The 17,729-nt window shown below is 39.8% G+C and overlaps 1 protein-coding gene across 1 annotated transcript; it reads left to right on the top strand.

Moving 5' to 3' along the window:
• Window positions 1–16,159: 16,159 nt before the first annotated feature.
• Window positions 16,160–17,062, top strand: LOC139309963 (vomeronasal type-2 receptor 26-like). Its single transcript, XM_070934144.1, has one exon. It carries the CDS (start codon window positions 16,160–16,162, stop codon window positions 17,060–17,062), a length of 903 nt encoding a protein of 300 aa, XP_070790245.1.
• Window positions 17,063–17,729: the final 667 nt, after the last annotated feature.

Raw genomic sequence — 17,729 nt, 5'->3', positions numbered from 1 at the left:
AAAATACATTCATAGTTAATATTCATGTTTTTAAACTGTTGGTAGCTGTCAGGTCTCAGAAATTTCTACAGGGACGCTGGCATTTTAGTGGGAGGAAAGGGGAGGAATGAACTGATCTATATATGAAGTTTCTGTTTCCTGCATTACTGTGCTAGTCTCTATATGAAATTTCTGTTTCTGTTTCCCTGCAATGATGTAATGTGGGAGGGTTTGGTTAGCATTGCTTTAAATAGCTGGTTTTAAATGAGAAGCTTCAGTTCTTGCCTAGATCTCTTGCTATCACAAACCTTTCAGTAAAAGCTCCTTTTGGAACAACTGCAGTTCCAAGAGTCCTGCTTTCTTAGGAAGATTGGAGAGGCAAGAATTTTTGTCAGCACACAGGTTAGCCAATATTTGCCTTATGCAACCCTTGAACAGAGGACACATATGAACCATTGGTGGGTTGCTACCGGTTCGCCCCGGATTGGTGATAAGAAGAGACATGCATTCTTATTATGACAATGAAGCAGTCATACACAGTTGCTCCCCTGGAGATTTCTATTGAGCCGCAGTGATGCAGTAGTTAAAGTGCAGTACTTCAGGCTACTTGCGCTGATCACTGGCTGCCAGCAATTTGGCAGACCGAATCTCATCAGGCTCAAGTTTGACTCGGCCTTCCATCCTTCCGAGGTCGGTAAAGATTGTTTGAGGCAATATGCTGACTCTGTAAACCACTTAGAGAGGGCTGTAAAGCACTGTGAAGCGGGATATAAGTGCTATTGCTATTGCTATTGTTGTTGCTAGTGGTTTCCCCCCAGTAGAGTGCTTGGCTGACCTACTGGTGCCTGATGCGAGTAGACTCAACATAGAAAAGGGTTTGCCCTGGAGAGTTAAGGCTGGGTGGTTTATGTGTTGGGGACAACTGAGAAATACTATGAAACACCTCCAAAAACTGCTCATCTGCCCCTAGAAAGAATGTTTTGAACACAAAATCTCAGTTCGTTCCCTTATAGCACAAAAAGATTCCCCAAGTGGAATGATTCTGTGCTATCGATAGATTGGCTGCCTATCAATAAGAGTTATTGACAAACAGACAGTCCAGTGGCTGCTTCATTTTATATCTTCATGATTGACCTACACATTGGCCAATATAGATGAAACTTTTAGTAAAACCGTTGCTTTGCTGGAAGACAGGAAGTAAAGAGAAAAAGAGTAAGAATACAGTAAAACAAAGCAAATGCAATAGTTGAATGAGCCTAAATATCAAAATTGTTCTATTTTTTTTTTTAAATTTGATTTATATGCCACCCTTCTCCGGAGACTCAGGGCAGCTTACGATGCATTAAGCAATAGCCTTCATACTTTTGTATATTTTACAAAGTCAGCTTATTGCCCCCATAAACTGGGTCCTCAATTTACCTACCTTAGAAAGGATGGAAGGCTGAGTCAACCTTGAGCCTGGTGAGATTTGAACTTACTAATTGCAGACAGCTGGAATTAAATTACAATGCATTAGTCTGCTGAGCTATCCAGGCTCCCTATTAGGAAGACTATTGCCTTAAGGTCAATTAAAATGTATCTTCAGAGTTCTTCAGTATTTCATAGTCAAAGCTTCACTTTGTTCTTTCTTCCGCTCACTTCCTGGGAACCTGGAACAATGTCTTTGTTGGGCTTTCCTTCTGGGGTTTCTGGAACTAAAGGGCACCTTAGGTGACTTCATCAAACTCTCAAGGTCAGCTCATCTGTCTGGAACCCGCACTGCATATCGGACATTAATACAATCGAACAAGTCCAGCCCATTTCACGAGAAGAGTCCTCCACTCCTCTGCTCGCAACAGAATAGCTTATGCTACGAGACTTAAAATGTTAGGCTTAGAAAACTGAGAACTTTGCCATCTTCCGTCTGACCTAAGGACAGTACATAAAATCATCTGCTACAATGTCCTACCTGTCAATGACTACTTCAGCTTCAACCACATCCATACACGAGCACACAATAGATACAAACTATCCAAACCGATCCAAACTAGACTGCAGAAAATACGACTTCAGTAACAGAGTTGTCAATGCCTGGAATGCACTACCTGACTCTGTGGTTTCTTCCCCAAACCCCCAAAACGTTAACCTTAGACTGTCTACTATAGATCTAACTCCATTCCTAAGAGGTGTTTAAGGGGTAAGCTCAATAGCACCAGCGTGCCTACCATCCCTGTCCTAATGTTTCCTTTTATTCGTATCCATTTCATGTATCCATAATTATGTTATACTTGTATCTGTTATCAAATACATGCTTGGTGATAAATAAATAAATAAATAAATAAATAAATAAATAAATAAATAAATAAAGTGTGCTATGATGTCTGCAACTGAGATGTCCTGCCTTGGGTAGAACACCCACAGTGTGGTGGATGGTGTAATCTGATTTCTTGCCACAATCACCCAGAAGTTGATTTAAGGGGACCTAATGGCAGTTCCTCTGGTTGTGCACTTGGTATGGTGCAACTCCTGTGACATTCCGAGGCTCTGTTTCTGAACCCCAGGACACCTCCAAGTGCTTCAAAGGACCAATTTGGAGTCCCTGTGTTCTGATTTATCTTGGTTGATCTTTGATGGATTCTATTTCTTATCAGTGGTGGGATTCAATTTTTTTTTCTGTGGGTGTGGCTTGGTGGGCGTGGTGGGGAAGGATACTGTAAACTCTCCATTCTCACCCCACTCCAGGGGAAGGATGGTAAAATCTCCATTCGCTCCCAATCAGCTGGGACTCAGGAGGCAGAGAATAGATGAGGGCGTGGCCAGTTGGAGGTGGTATTTACCAGTTCTCCGAACTACTCAAAATTTTCACTACCAGTTCTCCAGAACTGGTCAGAACTTGCTGAAACCCACCACTGTGAAGGGGGGAATGTTAATATGTATAATTTGGCCTAGAAGGAAGAACTGAGGGGTTGAGTGAGAGGGTTGATGGGATGGGCCGGTGCATCCTTCTAATGAGGAGCATAGGATGACCAGGTCCATTATTTGAAAATTGTCTCACTCTATAGTCCTCAGTTTCCACTCGCAGTGCCTAGCTATAAGATCTTTGATGGTTCTCAGTTCTAGCTGTTGTGTTTCAATGCCAGGTTGATATGTAAAATGGCTTCACTTGTTCATGATGTTACTGCCATGTCTCACTGAAATCTAGTTGTCCTGAGAGGAGGAAACCTCTCCTCAGTTGGAAATGTGGACATTTACTTTGTGGTTTTTCCCTTAGGTGAGAGCACAGGGAGGTGTAGGAGGGGTTGTTGTCCTCCATAATTTGTCATGACTGCACCTAGACATGTATTTTGTCTCATGGGGGCTGCAAGCACATTTTCTCGGTGAAGTATGTTGTGTGCTTGTTTCTTTATAAATGATTCTTCAGCTGCTGAATTAATATGCATGATTCACTTACCCATCGGCCAACAGGTTCAGCCTCTGAAAATAAACCATGGTTAAAAGTTGCAAGTGTGAATCCAGCCATTGGTGAAATGACCACATTAATCTCTCCTTGTCAGGAGAGATTCCTGGCTAATTCAACTAGTTCTTGGATTCAGAGATTGGTGGACATTCCTCTGGAGAGAAATGGAAGACAAACAATCCCCGTACGGTTTTAAATGTTAGGGCAGAGCCAAAATTAAATCAGTCACAGGAATTGAGACATTTAAAAGTTCCATTCTGGAAATTGGCCCCTGAGGGAATACACGGCCCCTGTGGTTGAAGAAAAACAAATGTGACACTTTGTTGACAGAGTGGTTAAAGAGAAAACCCCCCGGGAACTACTTCATCCCTGAACACGTCACAGAACTGAAATAGCTTCCTACAGAGTTAAAGCCAAAATTTTCTTTATTTTGAAAAATTAATGCTCACAAGGGCACCAGGACAAAACGACTGATGCAAAAAGCATGGCCAGTTTCCAACCACAAAATTAAGCTCAGTCAAAAACTATTCATCAGGACTTTGCATAGTTTCAAAAAAAAAAAAAATCACACCCATGCACAGAAAGTGTGTGAGGGAAATTAGAGAAATAAAGGATGCCTTTCATCCCACATGAGGAGGAAAGGGAATGGAAAGGGACCCATATTCTGCTGCCACTCCTTTCCACACACAGGGCACTCAGGGGGAAAAGCAAAGCCCCAGAGCCATCACAGAAAAGGCCCAGGATGGCTAGGAAGGAGGGAGGGGATCTGGGGGAACCCTTCATGCACACAAAATTCTGCGAAGAGATTAACCTGTTTTTTGGGCTTCAGTGTTGCTTTTTAGGGCAACTCAGCCACCAAGGATTATTAAGCTCCGGTTTGTCTTTGTGTGTTTCCAAGAAAGGCTCCTGTCAGGGAGAAGCCATGTAGGGCCTTTCTTCAAATGTTGACCTGACATTGCTTAGGAGGAAAAGGCAAGGGGGGTGTCTTTCCTAGAGGGACCCTCTGTGGCTCTAAGGAAGGGGCATCCTGGGGGGTCCCTCATGGCCCCTGAAGACCCTCCAGCCAGACTCTCCTGGGCAGCTACTGCTTCCACTTGAGCCTCCACTAGAAGAGAATCTCTTCGCGGTAGCCATTTCTAGTTGGGGGGGGAACCTTCCAGGACCGACCAGCCACCCCTCTCTCTGCATTTCTGGGAGTTTTTGTCTCTTCCTCATCACAAAAAGATTTGAATTTTATCCTGATACCCTCCTCTCCTGCCCCATTGTCTTTGTTTATTCAACCATGAATAAACTCTTCTCCATGAGGCTGATTGGTGGCTGAGTTTCCAGGCAACCATTGTCTCTTCACTCCTGTTTGATTGGCTGCTGCTGGGTTGCCAAGATGACAGGGCCAGACCAGGAATAGAGGCAGCCACTAGGGAGAAAGAGAGGTGGGTGTCTTGTCTTCCCTCAGAACTGGAGGAGTTGAAATCTTCTCTCTTTTAGGAAACCTTCCTCTGATGCAGTCCAGAGTAGGAAAAAAAAAGAAAGATGCTCTCATAGCATTACAAGCACAGTGAGCATTAGAGTTAAGTGCCACCAAGCGCGAGTGGCACCAAATTCCATAGCTCTGGGTGACCTTCCCTAGCAATCCCTGGAGGCAAGATATCATATTGAAGAACAGCAGAAGACACTTTTCTGGCTGTTGAACTATGTTCCCCCAGCACCATTTTCTGGACAGATCCTAAAACGAAGGTCTGTAACCACTACAGAACAGTTGCCCCAGGAGGTTTATCTCTGACTTTCACTAATATGCTTCTCTCCAGCTACCCCTCCTTATATGAAAGAAGTTCAGGGTCCCAAGAGGAGAAGTTTCTTCTCACTGTTATTATTACCATACCGGCCTTGAGACCTCTTCTCCTAGTTCTCCAGTGACTGCCTTTGATGTAAACACCGGACTGCAGTAATGTGAAGAGATCTTGCATTAGAAAAGGATAAATATTGCAGGTTATGCTCTTTGTGGCTCATGTTATGGGACAGGCAGGAGCGTCCTCTTGAATGTACTCTTACAGGTTTGTCTCTGTTTGAATCAGGAAAGCCATAGGCTATTCCACCCTGTGAGAGCACTTTGAATTCTTCCTAATTCTTCTTTAGAAACAGGAGGGTTGATTCAGCGCTATGAATTATGGACCTCTTGCTTCTGTTTCTGATGCTGCTGATGTCCCAGCCAGTCTCTGGGAAGCTTAGAATGAAATGCCCGTTGAATTTGGACAACCAGGATGGAGAAAAGCCACGGAGCTATTATACGCCAGGAGATGTTCTTATCAATATAGTCACCTCTGCATCCACAATAGCACATGCAACATTACCTTTCAACATGGCTCCTTCTAGTCAGATTCAGTTGTAAGTCATTCACTGTGGAGCGATGGAGTTTCATTACCTCTATTTTCAGTTCTAACGCTCTTCTTTTTTTTCTTCTTCTTATTTTACTTACTCTAGTATTGCGGGACCTAACTAATTTCTTGAATTTTTTTGATTTTCACAGCTTCTATATTTTGTCTTATTTTCTGAGAGTAGAAACATGAGGCAAATGAAACCTGAGAGAAGTCTACATTAATTTCCTCTCTGTGTTCAATCCTAAATTCATATCAAGAATACTGACTTATGTTGAGAGTAATAATTGAAATGGTTCTAATTTCTTTTGCCCAAGCATTTCCATGTTTTATAACCAATTGATATTCAATGTGTGATTTTCAAAGGAATAGAAGATGAGTAGTTTTTAGAACAGCTTCTCTGGGTCACTTATCAAAAATTATCTTCCTTTTATGGCAGTTGTACTTTAATTTCTGAATTATTCTGCAACCTGTCTAGTAGACTATTAATATTAGTACTGCTAAAAATAATGGTATATTTCTGGTATTTGAAACCTTTTTAGGACTATCACCATCCTCAACACTCACAATATTAAAGGGTGATGGGTGATTATTATTTCCTTTGATTTTAGATCAATATTGGCTTAAGTCACAGCTTGTAGAGAAAAAAGAGGATTAAATAGAGAAAAAGTATTTTTGTTGCTGTTGATGATGCTAACATTAATACAAACATGGTTTATACTAGTTTATTTTATGGAAATGAAATTATACTACGGATGATTTTCAATATTGAAATGGTGAAGAAGAATCCCCAGCTCCTGCAAAATCTCACACTTGGCTACAACATCTATGACAACTATGATAACACACTTGGCACTTCAGACGCCTTGCTGGATATGCTGTCTACTGGAGAAGCCAATGTTCCCAACTACAGCTGTGGAAGGAAGGACAATCTTTTGGCTCTTGTTGATGGAGCTAGCAGAGACATCTCCATCCAGATGTCAACATTAGTAGGCCCCTACAAAGTCCCACAGGTTTGTGCTTGTCTTTCCCTTTCTCTAAAGTGAGTTGGGTATTGATGTGTTAGTGATTGATTTAGCCATTTCTTCTCTATGGAATTCAAGAGCTGCTTTTCACCATGGCACTTGTAAGTGTTATGAATAGGGATTGGGATATACAGTGGGGAGGGAGCAAGGATCAAAAGAGACGTTTCTTTTCATAACATCATCCCCATTGCTTAGAGGGCTTCTTCTGCACCTTTTGAAGGTGAGGAGAGGGTCTCTGTTCAATCAAGGAGTCTTCTATTCAATAGGAATGTACAGGACTGATGGAAAACTCATATATTTTTACATGATCTTAGCCAAAATAATGATATCTTCAATCATGAAAAATGTCAGATTTGTTAAAAGAGTCCTATGGGATTACCTTTCCTACTGAAGATAAAACATATATGTATTATGAACATTTAGAGGCCACTAACATTAACTAGTCAAGCTATGGTTTTCCCAGTTGCAATGTATGGCTGTGAAAGTTGGACCATAAGAAAGGCTGAGCGCCAAAGAATTAAGGCCTTTGAACTATCGTAGTGGAGAAGACTCCTGTGAGTCCCTTGGACTGCAAGGCGATCAGACGGGTCAGTCCTAGAGGAGATCAACCCTGACTGCTCTTTAGAAGGTCAGATCCTGAAGATGAAACTCAAATACTTTGGCCACCTAATGAGAAGGAAGGACTCACTGGAGAAGAGCCTAATGCTGGGAAAGATTGTCATCGGGGCACTTGGAACCATGTCCAAGAATTTCACAAAACACTTCAAGAAATTGCAGCTTCCTGCGATAACACCAGCGGAAGTGCAAAAAAACCTGCTCTACTCAGAACATCATATATTTTAAGAATGTACTTGGTTGATAGATAGGACACTGGCAGCAACCCGTATCAACGATTTGCACTAGGTGATGGTGTTTGTGACACATTTTTAAATGTCCAGTTGACTGAGTTTCATTTTTAATGAATAAAAGAGAATAATAATAACAACAACAGTAACAACTTTATTGTCATTGTACGTGTATACATGGTATACCCATACAACGAAATTTACTTAACACTCAAAGACCAGGTCCAACACACATAAAAATCCCCAAACACACAACTCCCCATCACAATTCCCCACCCCTAAACCACCAAAATATCCACACAACAGGCCAGTATATGATCTGCTGTGTGAGCAGAATGTTGGACTAGAAGACCTCAAATATCCCTTCTATTCCATTTTTTTCATGTTCTATGTTCATTTGTTTGAAAGTCTGTTTTAGGACTGAGTTCCCCAACATTTCCAGCTTTGCAGACCAGTGGGGTTGGGGGTGGTAGAGGGGAGCAGCTGGCTTAATAGAGCACACAAGTGAGGATGCATGTGTGCTGATGCACACTTGCCGGCTATTTCTGCAGCCCGGTTGCAAATTCCTCATGGACCACTAGTGGGCCATAGTGCATAGGTTGGGGACCCATGTTTTAGGATCAACGGAGCCTGAGATGTAGGACTGATCCTTAGCAGAAGGTAAGACAAAGGTGCTGCCAATCTGAGATTTGGGTTTCATATACTTTTAAGAAGACTTGGCTCCTAAGTATTATCTGATTATTGATAAGTCAAAATCAAAAGTTATGGTCTTTGGAAAATGACATCATTACCATATATGGCTATGGGGTTAACTGGGGTATTTTTTCTCTGTGACTAGATCTTGGCTCCCTCAACATTAAATGTTAAAGGCACAAGTGAATGTATTGTTAAAAGGATTTTTAGAAAATCATAGCTATGCAGCTTTCTTAGCCAGAAATTTTAAAGTAGAAAAGGCCAGTGTCACCACCATGCACTTATATTGAGCTGAATTTAGAACAAATCCAATCACATCATCTGAGAAGTATCTTAGGGATGGATAAAAGGGCTTCAACAGCTGTCCTGAAAGTTGAATTGGGAATTTATACAATTTCTAAAATTAGGGCATGTATTTCTTTTTTCTATGAAATTAATAATATGGAGACTGTCCACCTCAAACCTCTGTTAGAACAAACAAATTTCTATTATAAAGGCCTTGAAATGTACAACTGAGAAATTATATTAGGAACCGTAGTCCTAATATAATTGGAGAAAAATAAATGCTGCACAAAGGATACAAAATTTTCAAAACGACGAAAGATATAGCCATCCTCAGTAAGATTGGCACATTTCAGTCCATTAAATGATACAAATGTACCTTCCAGATTGCCACGTATTCAGTTAAATCCCTTACAATGAGTATACTTCTTTTGTGGAGGTCCAGAGATAGAAGATGTAATGCATCTATTATTTTGAATGTCAATTCTATAAGAAAGTGGGAAATCAATATCTTGGATTGCACTTTAGAGAAACAACTTATTGGGATCCTAATATTTTAAACAATGCATTTCCTGTGTGCTCAGAATTCAAAAATTATATATAATAAAGCCCTTTTTGGAAGGAAATTATGGTCTGATTGTGATAAATTCTAGGATCGTATAGATAAGGAGTCCTGTTTGTTAGTTTTGTTTGTGAGTAGTATAGAATGTATTTTTAGAGTTAAGAATGTTTTGTACAGGTTTTATCTTTTATATTGAATAAAGTTTGGAAATTTTAAAAAAATGCATTTCCTGTGTGCTCAGAATTCAAAAATTATATATAATAAAGCCCTTTTTGGAAGAAAATTATGGTCTGATTGTGGTGAATTCTAGGATCGTAAAGAAATACTATTTTCATTCTTTATATTCATTCTATTGCACTATTTTTTTTTAAAAAAATCCACATTTATATGCTATTTTGTTAATGCTCTCTGTTTTCTATTTTGTATCTTGATATGGCCTAATGACTAATCAACAAGAAACTGTTCTAATATGTACATGAGAAAAGAGTTGGATTCATTAAAATCCAACTCATAAAAATTGGGACTTGGTGGGGCCACAAATATAACACAGAATTCTTCATTATTATTTTTTTCAGACCAGTGTTAGAATTGCTTCAGAGGCTCTGAGTGATCAAAGTCAATACCCTTTTTTTCATCCGATGCTCCCCAGACAAGGAATCCAGTACCCAGCAATTGTCCAAGTGCTCCTCCATTTCAGATGGACCTTGATCGGTCTCTTTGCTCCAGACACAGAGAAGGGAGAGAATTTCATGAGAACTTTTACTCCCGTGCTTGTCAAGAATAGAATTTGTGCTGTTATATCACAACAATTGTCAATGACTGGACGCACAATACCCCTCAGGGATGCCCTCTCTAAATGGAAACAAGTCAATGTCTTTGTTCACTTCATAGAGCTTGATTCCATTTGGGACAGAATTCTTCCTTTCCATTCAACACTTGAAGCTTTGCCAGGACCCATTGAAGGGAAAGTCTGGATCATGACAATGGTTGGATTTTATATATTTAAAAAGTACAGGACTCTCAAGTACATCCATAGTGTTTGGAGCTTTCCTCTTCAGTGGAAAGCAAGTTGGAACAGAGATGATGCCTATAAAACACCTTTCTCTGTGGAATCTGAATTTCAAGATGAATATTTTCATTGTTCTGTTTCAAAACACATCTTTTCTGTCAAAGGCCGGAGAAGATGCACCCAGAAAGCACCACTGGATTCTCAAGAGAAAAAGAATAGGATTCGGATCATTAATTCAAGCTACAATTACAGTGTCATTAAGATTCTGGTCCATGCCTTAAATGATGTATCCAAATCCAAGAGGAGAAGAAAGAAAGGAGAAGAAAGGTTGGGGGTGTCAAGGCTGCAACCATGGAAGGTATGGGGTCCCAACAAGGGTACATCAAACTAAATTCCTTTTCAGGGTCATTGATGTTCTCTCAGCTTGGTGGTTTAAGATTTTAAGCTTCTGTCCAACATCTTGTATTTGTTGGAAAAGCCCTGAATCTTCCCTTCATGATGATTTGTATATTCGAACAAATGTACTGAGATTCCTTCTGATTTTAAGCTCCTGTAAACCAATATAACTCTTCTCCTTGTAGTCTTTCCTCAAGGCTAAAAGCACTTCCTTTGATTGTTTCCTTGGCTTCTTTGTCGTTGCCTAAAACTGATGAAATTTTTTTTGCAACGTCTTCTCCAAGTGTGGTTCCTTCGAGAGGACCTGGTATGATTCCACTGGATCATTAATGACATTATCATCAAATTAGTAATATGGTTATCATATCATTAAATTATTACTACTACTTTACTATAATCAGTAACCATTCCACATATAGAATAATGTGAGAGAAACTACAAATGAAAGCTTAAAGAAAGATATAGATTTTGGCTGCCATTCATTTGTGTTATACAAGATACAATCATGTATCACGTCCCAAATGCTAAAAATTAGTTAGTTTCCAACTGGATTTTACTTATGTACCTCTCTCTATCACAAAATCATATTTTTATTTTCTGGAAACTGGGTATTTTTTAAAAGCAGATCAAAGATACTTTGTCCAAGTGTTGTTATAATTTTTGCATCACAAAACATAATTTATCTACTTCCTTTAGTAATGAAAATAAAAAAGAATTAATGACCAAGGTCTAATTGTATTTGATAACTTCCCAATTTTATCAGTAAGATTAAATTTTATTTGAGTACAATTTTAAAGACATAATGATCATCCCATCCAGTGCTCAATTATTAGATCCATATTCATCACATCATGAAGGATTTTCTTGATTCTTTGCTAAAATCAAGTTATACCACCAGCATTCACACAGTTTAATAAGGAAATGTGGTGATATGTAGGAATTGATTTGGTGAACCAGAGAAAGAGATGCTGTGGTAGGAAAGATTAGATATGATAGTGGTGTTGGGTGTACCACAGCTGCATAACAGGCAGAGAAAGAAACTCAGAAATGATCCTCCCTAATTTTTTCAACCATCAAAAGAGTTCCTGAAAGATTTGGTCCTTCACATTGTTAATATCACATTTTCCTGAAAATAAGACCTGCCACAAAAATAAGCCCTTGCCTGATTTTTAAGTATGTGCCTAATATAAGCTCTACCCCCCCAAAAAATAAGCCCAAGTGAAGGGGGTGGGCATGGCCAGCACAGGAGGTGGTGAGCACACAGTGGCCAACGGTGTCCAGCAGAAGCCACAGCTCACACAGCACATGTGAGTTGATTACCTGTCCAAGCAGCAGGTGCTTAGTACTTATAAGAAGGCCCTAGTGCTTATTTTGGAGCCTCCCAAAATATAAGACCAGGTCTTATTGTCAGTGGAACATGATATAATGTTATAATAAAGTAGAATTAGTTCATCTGGTCAATTTTCCTGGTCTGCTCTACCTGGATGAAGATTAGCCTTGCAACTTTCTTCTTAACAAATCCTTGCTTTCTGGTAACCACTCTGTTGTTTTCAAGGAGTTTATGAATACTGAAGCTCCAAGGCAAAAGATGGCTTCCAGGCCTGACACCGAGTCTTTGTTCTAGAGTTTTGAAGATATTGCTAACACTTCTTCTCCCAATTCACAATATGTGCAAGTTAAAAAAACCCGTAGAAAAAAGATTCAAATATAAGACCATGTGAGATAAGAAGCCAAGAATTCTGCTTTTAAAACTCCTCAATGTTTCCATTCTAGATCCATCCATTTCTAAAGAAGAATGAATTGTACAATCTTTCCCTGATGAAAGTGTACTTGGATCAAAATGGAGACGTATCAGCAGATCTGGAGATCATTATTAGGGTGGTTCTCCCTAAGGAGGATCCCATCGACAAGGATTTGGGGAGTTTTGAAAGGCAGAGACTTATAATCAAGCAAGATGCTTTGTCACAGCTAAAATGGCTCAACAAGGTGGGGAAAATATTGATGTCTTTTCTCGCCCCCCCCCAAACAATTAGGACCCATTTCAAGTGAGCTAAACCTAGTCAAAAAGACGGGAAACCTTCTCTGAGAATTGAATGTGTGGAGTAAAACTTTCATAATTTTCTTAGACAGATAAGGAGGCTTCAGTTCTATGGCCCAAGGTATCCTTCAGATGCTATAATGCTGAACACTGTTGTAAGCAGATTTAGGTATATCCAAAATAAGATTTGGTATGATTATTATTTTGGACACAAATTGTTGCCATTTAATGTCTCTTCTGCAATTAATCACCATAAAACTGGTGAGAAAAGCCTCATATGCTGAAGATTGTCATGCTAGTAGCTTTAGGTACACTTGTTCCTTGTCTTCAATTATCCAAGATGAAGGTAATTTTGTTAACCAATGCCTGATTTCAGGTTTGGACTGAATCTGATGAAATGGAATCAAGATTGGATGGAGGTTCTGTTGGTCCAATTGGGAAATAAACTTCATCTTGTCCTGGTAGGAGTTAGGATCTCCTAAAATTGCAGGTCCATAGTCTGCAATGTTTTTAGTCATCTGAGACTATAGTTATACATGCATCTCTTTAACCCAGCTGGGATAGTGGAATTTAGGAAGGAGGTCCAAGGCTTTCAGTTCACATGAAATAATAATAATTGGTCTGATGTGAGCTTATTTCTTTATTAATTAAATTTATTTGCTGCCCATCTCACCATGATAATGGCTTGAAAACTGAAGCACTAAAGCCATGATGGTGAACCTATGGCACATGTGCCAGAGGTGGCACTCAGAGCCCTCTCTGTGGGCATACACACTGTCACCAGTTGCTATTCTGGGTTCCATTCCATACATGAGAAGATCAACTGTCCGGCGCACATGCGTGCAATGGAACCCGGAAGACAGCAGCGGGTCAGTGTGCATGCATGCCAGACCAGCTGTCTGTCATGCAAGCATGCAACAGAACCCAGAAGAGCAGCTGGCCACCATGCACCTGTGCACTGGCCAGCTGCTCTCTTCCAGGTTCTGGTGTGCTTACGAATTTAGGAAGAAGGTACAAGGCTTTCAGTTCACATGAAATAATAATAACTGGTCTGATGTGAGCTTATTTCTTTATTAATTAAATTTATTTTCTGCCTATCTCACCATGATAATGGCTTGAAAACTGAAACACTAAAGCATGATTTTGATGCAAAGAAAAGCAATTTCTGATATAAGAAGTAATAAGGGACAAATTTGAGGGAAATATTACTTAAATTTGGGGATTGGCTTGTAAGCGTGCACTTCATCTGAAAATCCCTTGAATCCAATTGTTTATCTTGATTGTTAGCTATCTTAAGACACTCGGGGAGGCAGCAAATCAAGCCAATAATAAATATGAGTATCTATTTCCCTGTGAGTTTGTGTCATCTCATTGTAGTCTTTCAACAGAAAGGACCTCATGTTGGGTACCTTGTGTTAGATATCCCTTTCCCACACAGGGCTCATATACTCATGTGCCATGTGCTGCAACAAAAGATGCCTGATTCACGCTTTTTGAGGGACATGTTTTCATGACCTCATTTCCATCTCTCCTAACTATACATTTCCTTTAAGGTTGACAGCCATTATTTCTCTGCATATTAACTGGGAGATGATAGATAGATAGATAGATAGATAGATAGATAGATAGATAGATAGATAGATAGATAGATAGATATAGATAGATGATTGATAGATGATAGATGATAGATGATAGATGATAGGTGGGTGGGTGGGTGGGTGGGTGGATGGATGGATGGATGGATGGATGCATGAATGGATGGATGAATGGATGATAGATATATTCTTTCAAAGGGAAGCAGCTTTGCAATGTACTCCAGAAGGAACCTTTCCAGATCCTACTGGTCAGAAGTTTCTGTCTTCATCACAGTTTTATTCTAACAAATTTAATGGAATAAAATTTTAATAAATCTTTTACAGTAAAATTTATTATGAGTGAATATCTTATTTTAAAATCATGCCTATATGAAAAATAGAGGAATGCTATGTTAATTCCACTGTGAGGTGGAACCTCCAGGTATCACTTGATGCTTAAATCTTTTCTCAGTTTCATCTTTCCAGACTTTATTAAGTAGAAATGTACTTTTTTGCAATCTGATATACGCCAAGAAGGGATGCGGTAGTTCAGTGGCTAAGATGCTGAGGCTTGTTGATCGAAAGGTCAGCAGTTCAGTGGTTTGAATCCCTAGTGCCGCGTAACGGGGTGAGCTCCTGTTACTTGTCCCAGCTTCTGCCAACCTAGTAGTTTGATAGCATGTAAAAAATGCAAGTAGAAAAATAGGGACCACCTTTGGTGGGAAGGTAACAGCATTCCATGTACCTTTGGTATTTAGTCATGCCAGCCACATGACCACGGAGATGTCTTTGGACAGTGCTGGCTCTTCGGCTTTGAAACGGAGATGAGCACCGTCCCCTAGAGTCGGGAACAACTAGCACATATGTGCGAGGGGAATCTTTACCTTTACCTTTATGCCCCAAGAAAAAAGGAGGAATTAAATGAGGCATCTGCCTGCAATTGTATCTCCTGTAACCATTTGGAAGTATTCAGAGATTTCATATTTGTGTATGTGAAACCCAGAGACTACTTGGCTAATGTTCATATCTACCTCCATCTTACATACAGTAGATAATGAGTCTCAACATATTTTCCTTGCCATTTCTTCTTTTTCTTCTTAGTCTCTGCCTCAGTCCAAATGTGTGGAAAAATGCCAGCCTGGATTTGTCAAAAAGGCTCGAGAAGGAGAGCCAATTTGCTGCTATGACTGTGTTCCTTGTCCAGAGGGAACTATCTCCATTCAGAAAGGTGGGTGACACCATAGGGAAACTTACTGGGTTCACCCAGAGCGCTTTGATCAATATGCATCTTAAAGACACATATACATTTGATGGTTTTTGTTTTTTTTATTTTCATTGTGTCCAATTTCTTCCACAATGGGAAGAGAAAAATATCTTGAATTATGAGGTAGGAAGAAGGATGTCGTGAGCAGGAAACTTCTCTTTTATTTGCCAGTTTGGATGTGTCCTTCCATATTTATCTTTCTTAGGAACATGTAAATTCTTTGTAACTTGAGGGACAATTTTAGATCAATGGATTTTGTTCACTCAAACCAACTTAACATTAAAAGCCCAAAACTACACCAATCAATTTGTTAATCAGACAATATTTATGAAGATCGTGAATTTTTATAAGCTGAAATATCTAATTGAGAAGAACAATGGAGGGAGAGAAGTTCATTTCAAGGAACAAATGAAAGCCTGGAGACTTGCTACTTCTCCCAGGCATTTGGGATAAGTTAAGGTCAATGCAAGATAAGAATCAGAGAAGTGAGGTTGTGATGCCAGATATTTGTTCTTTTAATTTTATTTTGTTGTTGTTGCTTTTATAATTGTATATATTGGGGAATATTATTTGCAGGAGTGAGAATTTACCAAGGCTTTCCTGTCTCTCAGTATCACATCTCATCCAAAGGTTTTGTTGAAATTTTAAAGACTATAAAAGAAATGTTACTTTGTTTTCACAGATATGGAAAAATGCACCAAGTGCCCAGATGATCAATATCCAAACAGGAACCAAATCCAATGTATCCCCAAAAGAATAACCTTCCTGTCCTATGAAGAGCATTTGGGTATCATCCTAATCTCCTCTGCCCTACTCTTGTTCCTAATCACAACTCTTGTTTTACTCATATTCCTTCAATACCTAGAAACTCCCATTGTCAAAGCCAACAATCGAGACCTCTCCTTCATCCTCCTGATATCCCTCCAGCTTTGTTTTTTATCCTCCTTTCTCTTCATTGGCCAGCCAAGGAAAGCCACCTGTCTTCTCCGACAAACAGTGTTCAGCATTGTCTTCTCAGTAGCTGTGTCTTCTATGTTGGCCAAAACAATCACAGTGGTGTTGGCATTCCTGGCCTCAAAACCAGGAAACAGGATGAGAAGGTGGTTGGGGAAGACTTTGACCAACTGCATCATCCTTTCTTGTTCCGGTGTCCAAATTTTCATCTGTGTCATGTGGCTGGGAGTATCTCCCCCATTCCCTGATTCTGACATTCACTCCCAGCCTGGAGAGATCATCCTTCAATGCAATGAAGGCTCTGCTACCATGTTTTACATTGTCTTAAGCTACATGGGTTTCCTAGCTGTCATTTGCTTCATAGTGGCTTTCCTGGCCAGGAACCTGCCTGGGGCCTTCAACGAAGCCAAACTGATAACTTTCAGCATGCTGGTCTTCTGCAGCATCTGGGTCTCTTTCCTGCCCACCTACCTGAGCACCAAAGGAAAGTCCATGGTGACTGTGCAGGTCTTCTCCATTTTGGCCTCCAGTGCTGGACTACTGGGATGCATCTTCTTCCCCAAGTGCTACATTATCATCCTTAGACCAGAGTTAAACACTAAGGAACATCTAGTGATAAAAGTAGGGGACTGAGAATTAAATTGTTTCCTAGGATCATAATATTTAATTATTGATTGCAATTTTTATTGGTTTTTATGCTTTGTTTCCCTCTATTGGACAATTTGGTTATTTAAAACCAAAAAAAATAGTTAGATTAATGAAATTAAAATCCAAGATAAACACTAAACAATAAAATACATTCATAGTTAATATTCATGTTTTTAAACTGTTGGTAGCTGTCAGGTCCCAGATATTTCTACAGAGATGCTGGCATTTTGGTGGGAGGAATGGAGTGATCTGTATATGAAGTTTCTGTTTCTGTTCCCTGCATTACTGTGCTAATCTCTGTATGAAGTTTCTGTTTCTGTTTGCCTGCAATGATGTAGTGTAGGAGGGGTTTGGTTAGCATTGCATTAAATAGCTGGTTTTAAATGAGAAGCTTCAGTTCTTTCCTAGATCTCTTGTTATCACAAACCTTTCAATAAAAGCTCCTTTTGGAACAACTGCAGTTTCAAGAGTCCTGCTTTCTTGGGAAGATTGGAGTGGCAAGACCTTACAGTAGTCCTCCTTTTCATCAGCACACAGGTTAGTCAATATTTGCCTTATGCAACCCTAGAAGAGAGGACACATATGAACCAGTGGTAGGTTGCTATCAGTTCACCCCAGATTGGGCAAACTGGTAATGGCGGTGGTGGGAAGC

The sequence above is a fragment of the Pituophis catenifer genome, unplaced genomic scaffold (genome assembly GCF_029215685.1).
Source record: "Pituophis catenifer annectens isolate HBS135680 unplaced genomic scaffold, rPitCat1.0.hap2 SCAF_2, whole genome shotgun sequence".
In the NCBI taxonomy this organism is placed as follows: domain Eukaryota; kingdom Metazoa; phylum Chordata; class Lepidosauria; order Squamata; family Colubridae; genus Pituophis; species Pituophis catenifer.
This window is presented reverse-complemented; position numbering and strand designations above follow the sequence as displayed.

Coding starts and splice junctions, on each gene's coding strand:
- LOC139309963 (XM_070934144.1), top strand. CDS start 16,160: ATGGAAAAATGCACCAAGTGCCCAGATGATCAATATCCAAACAGGAAC.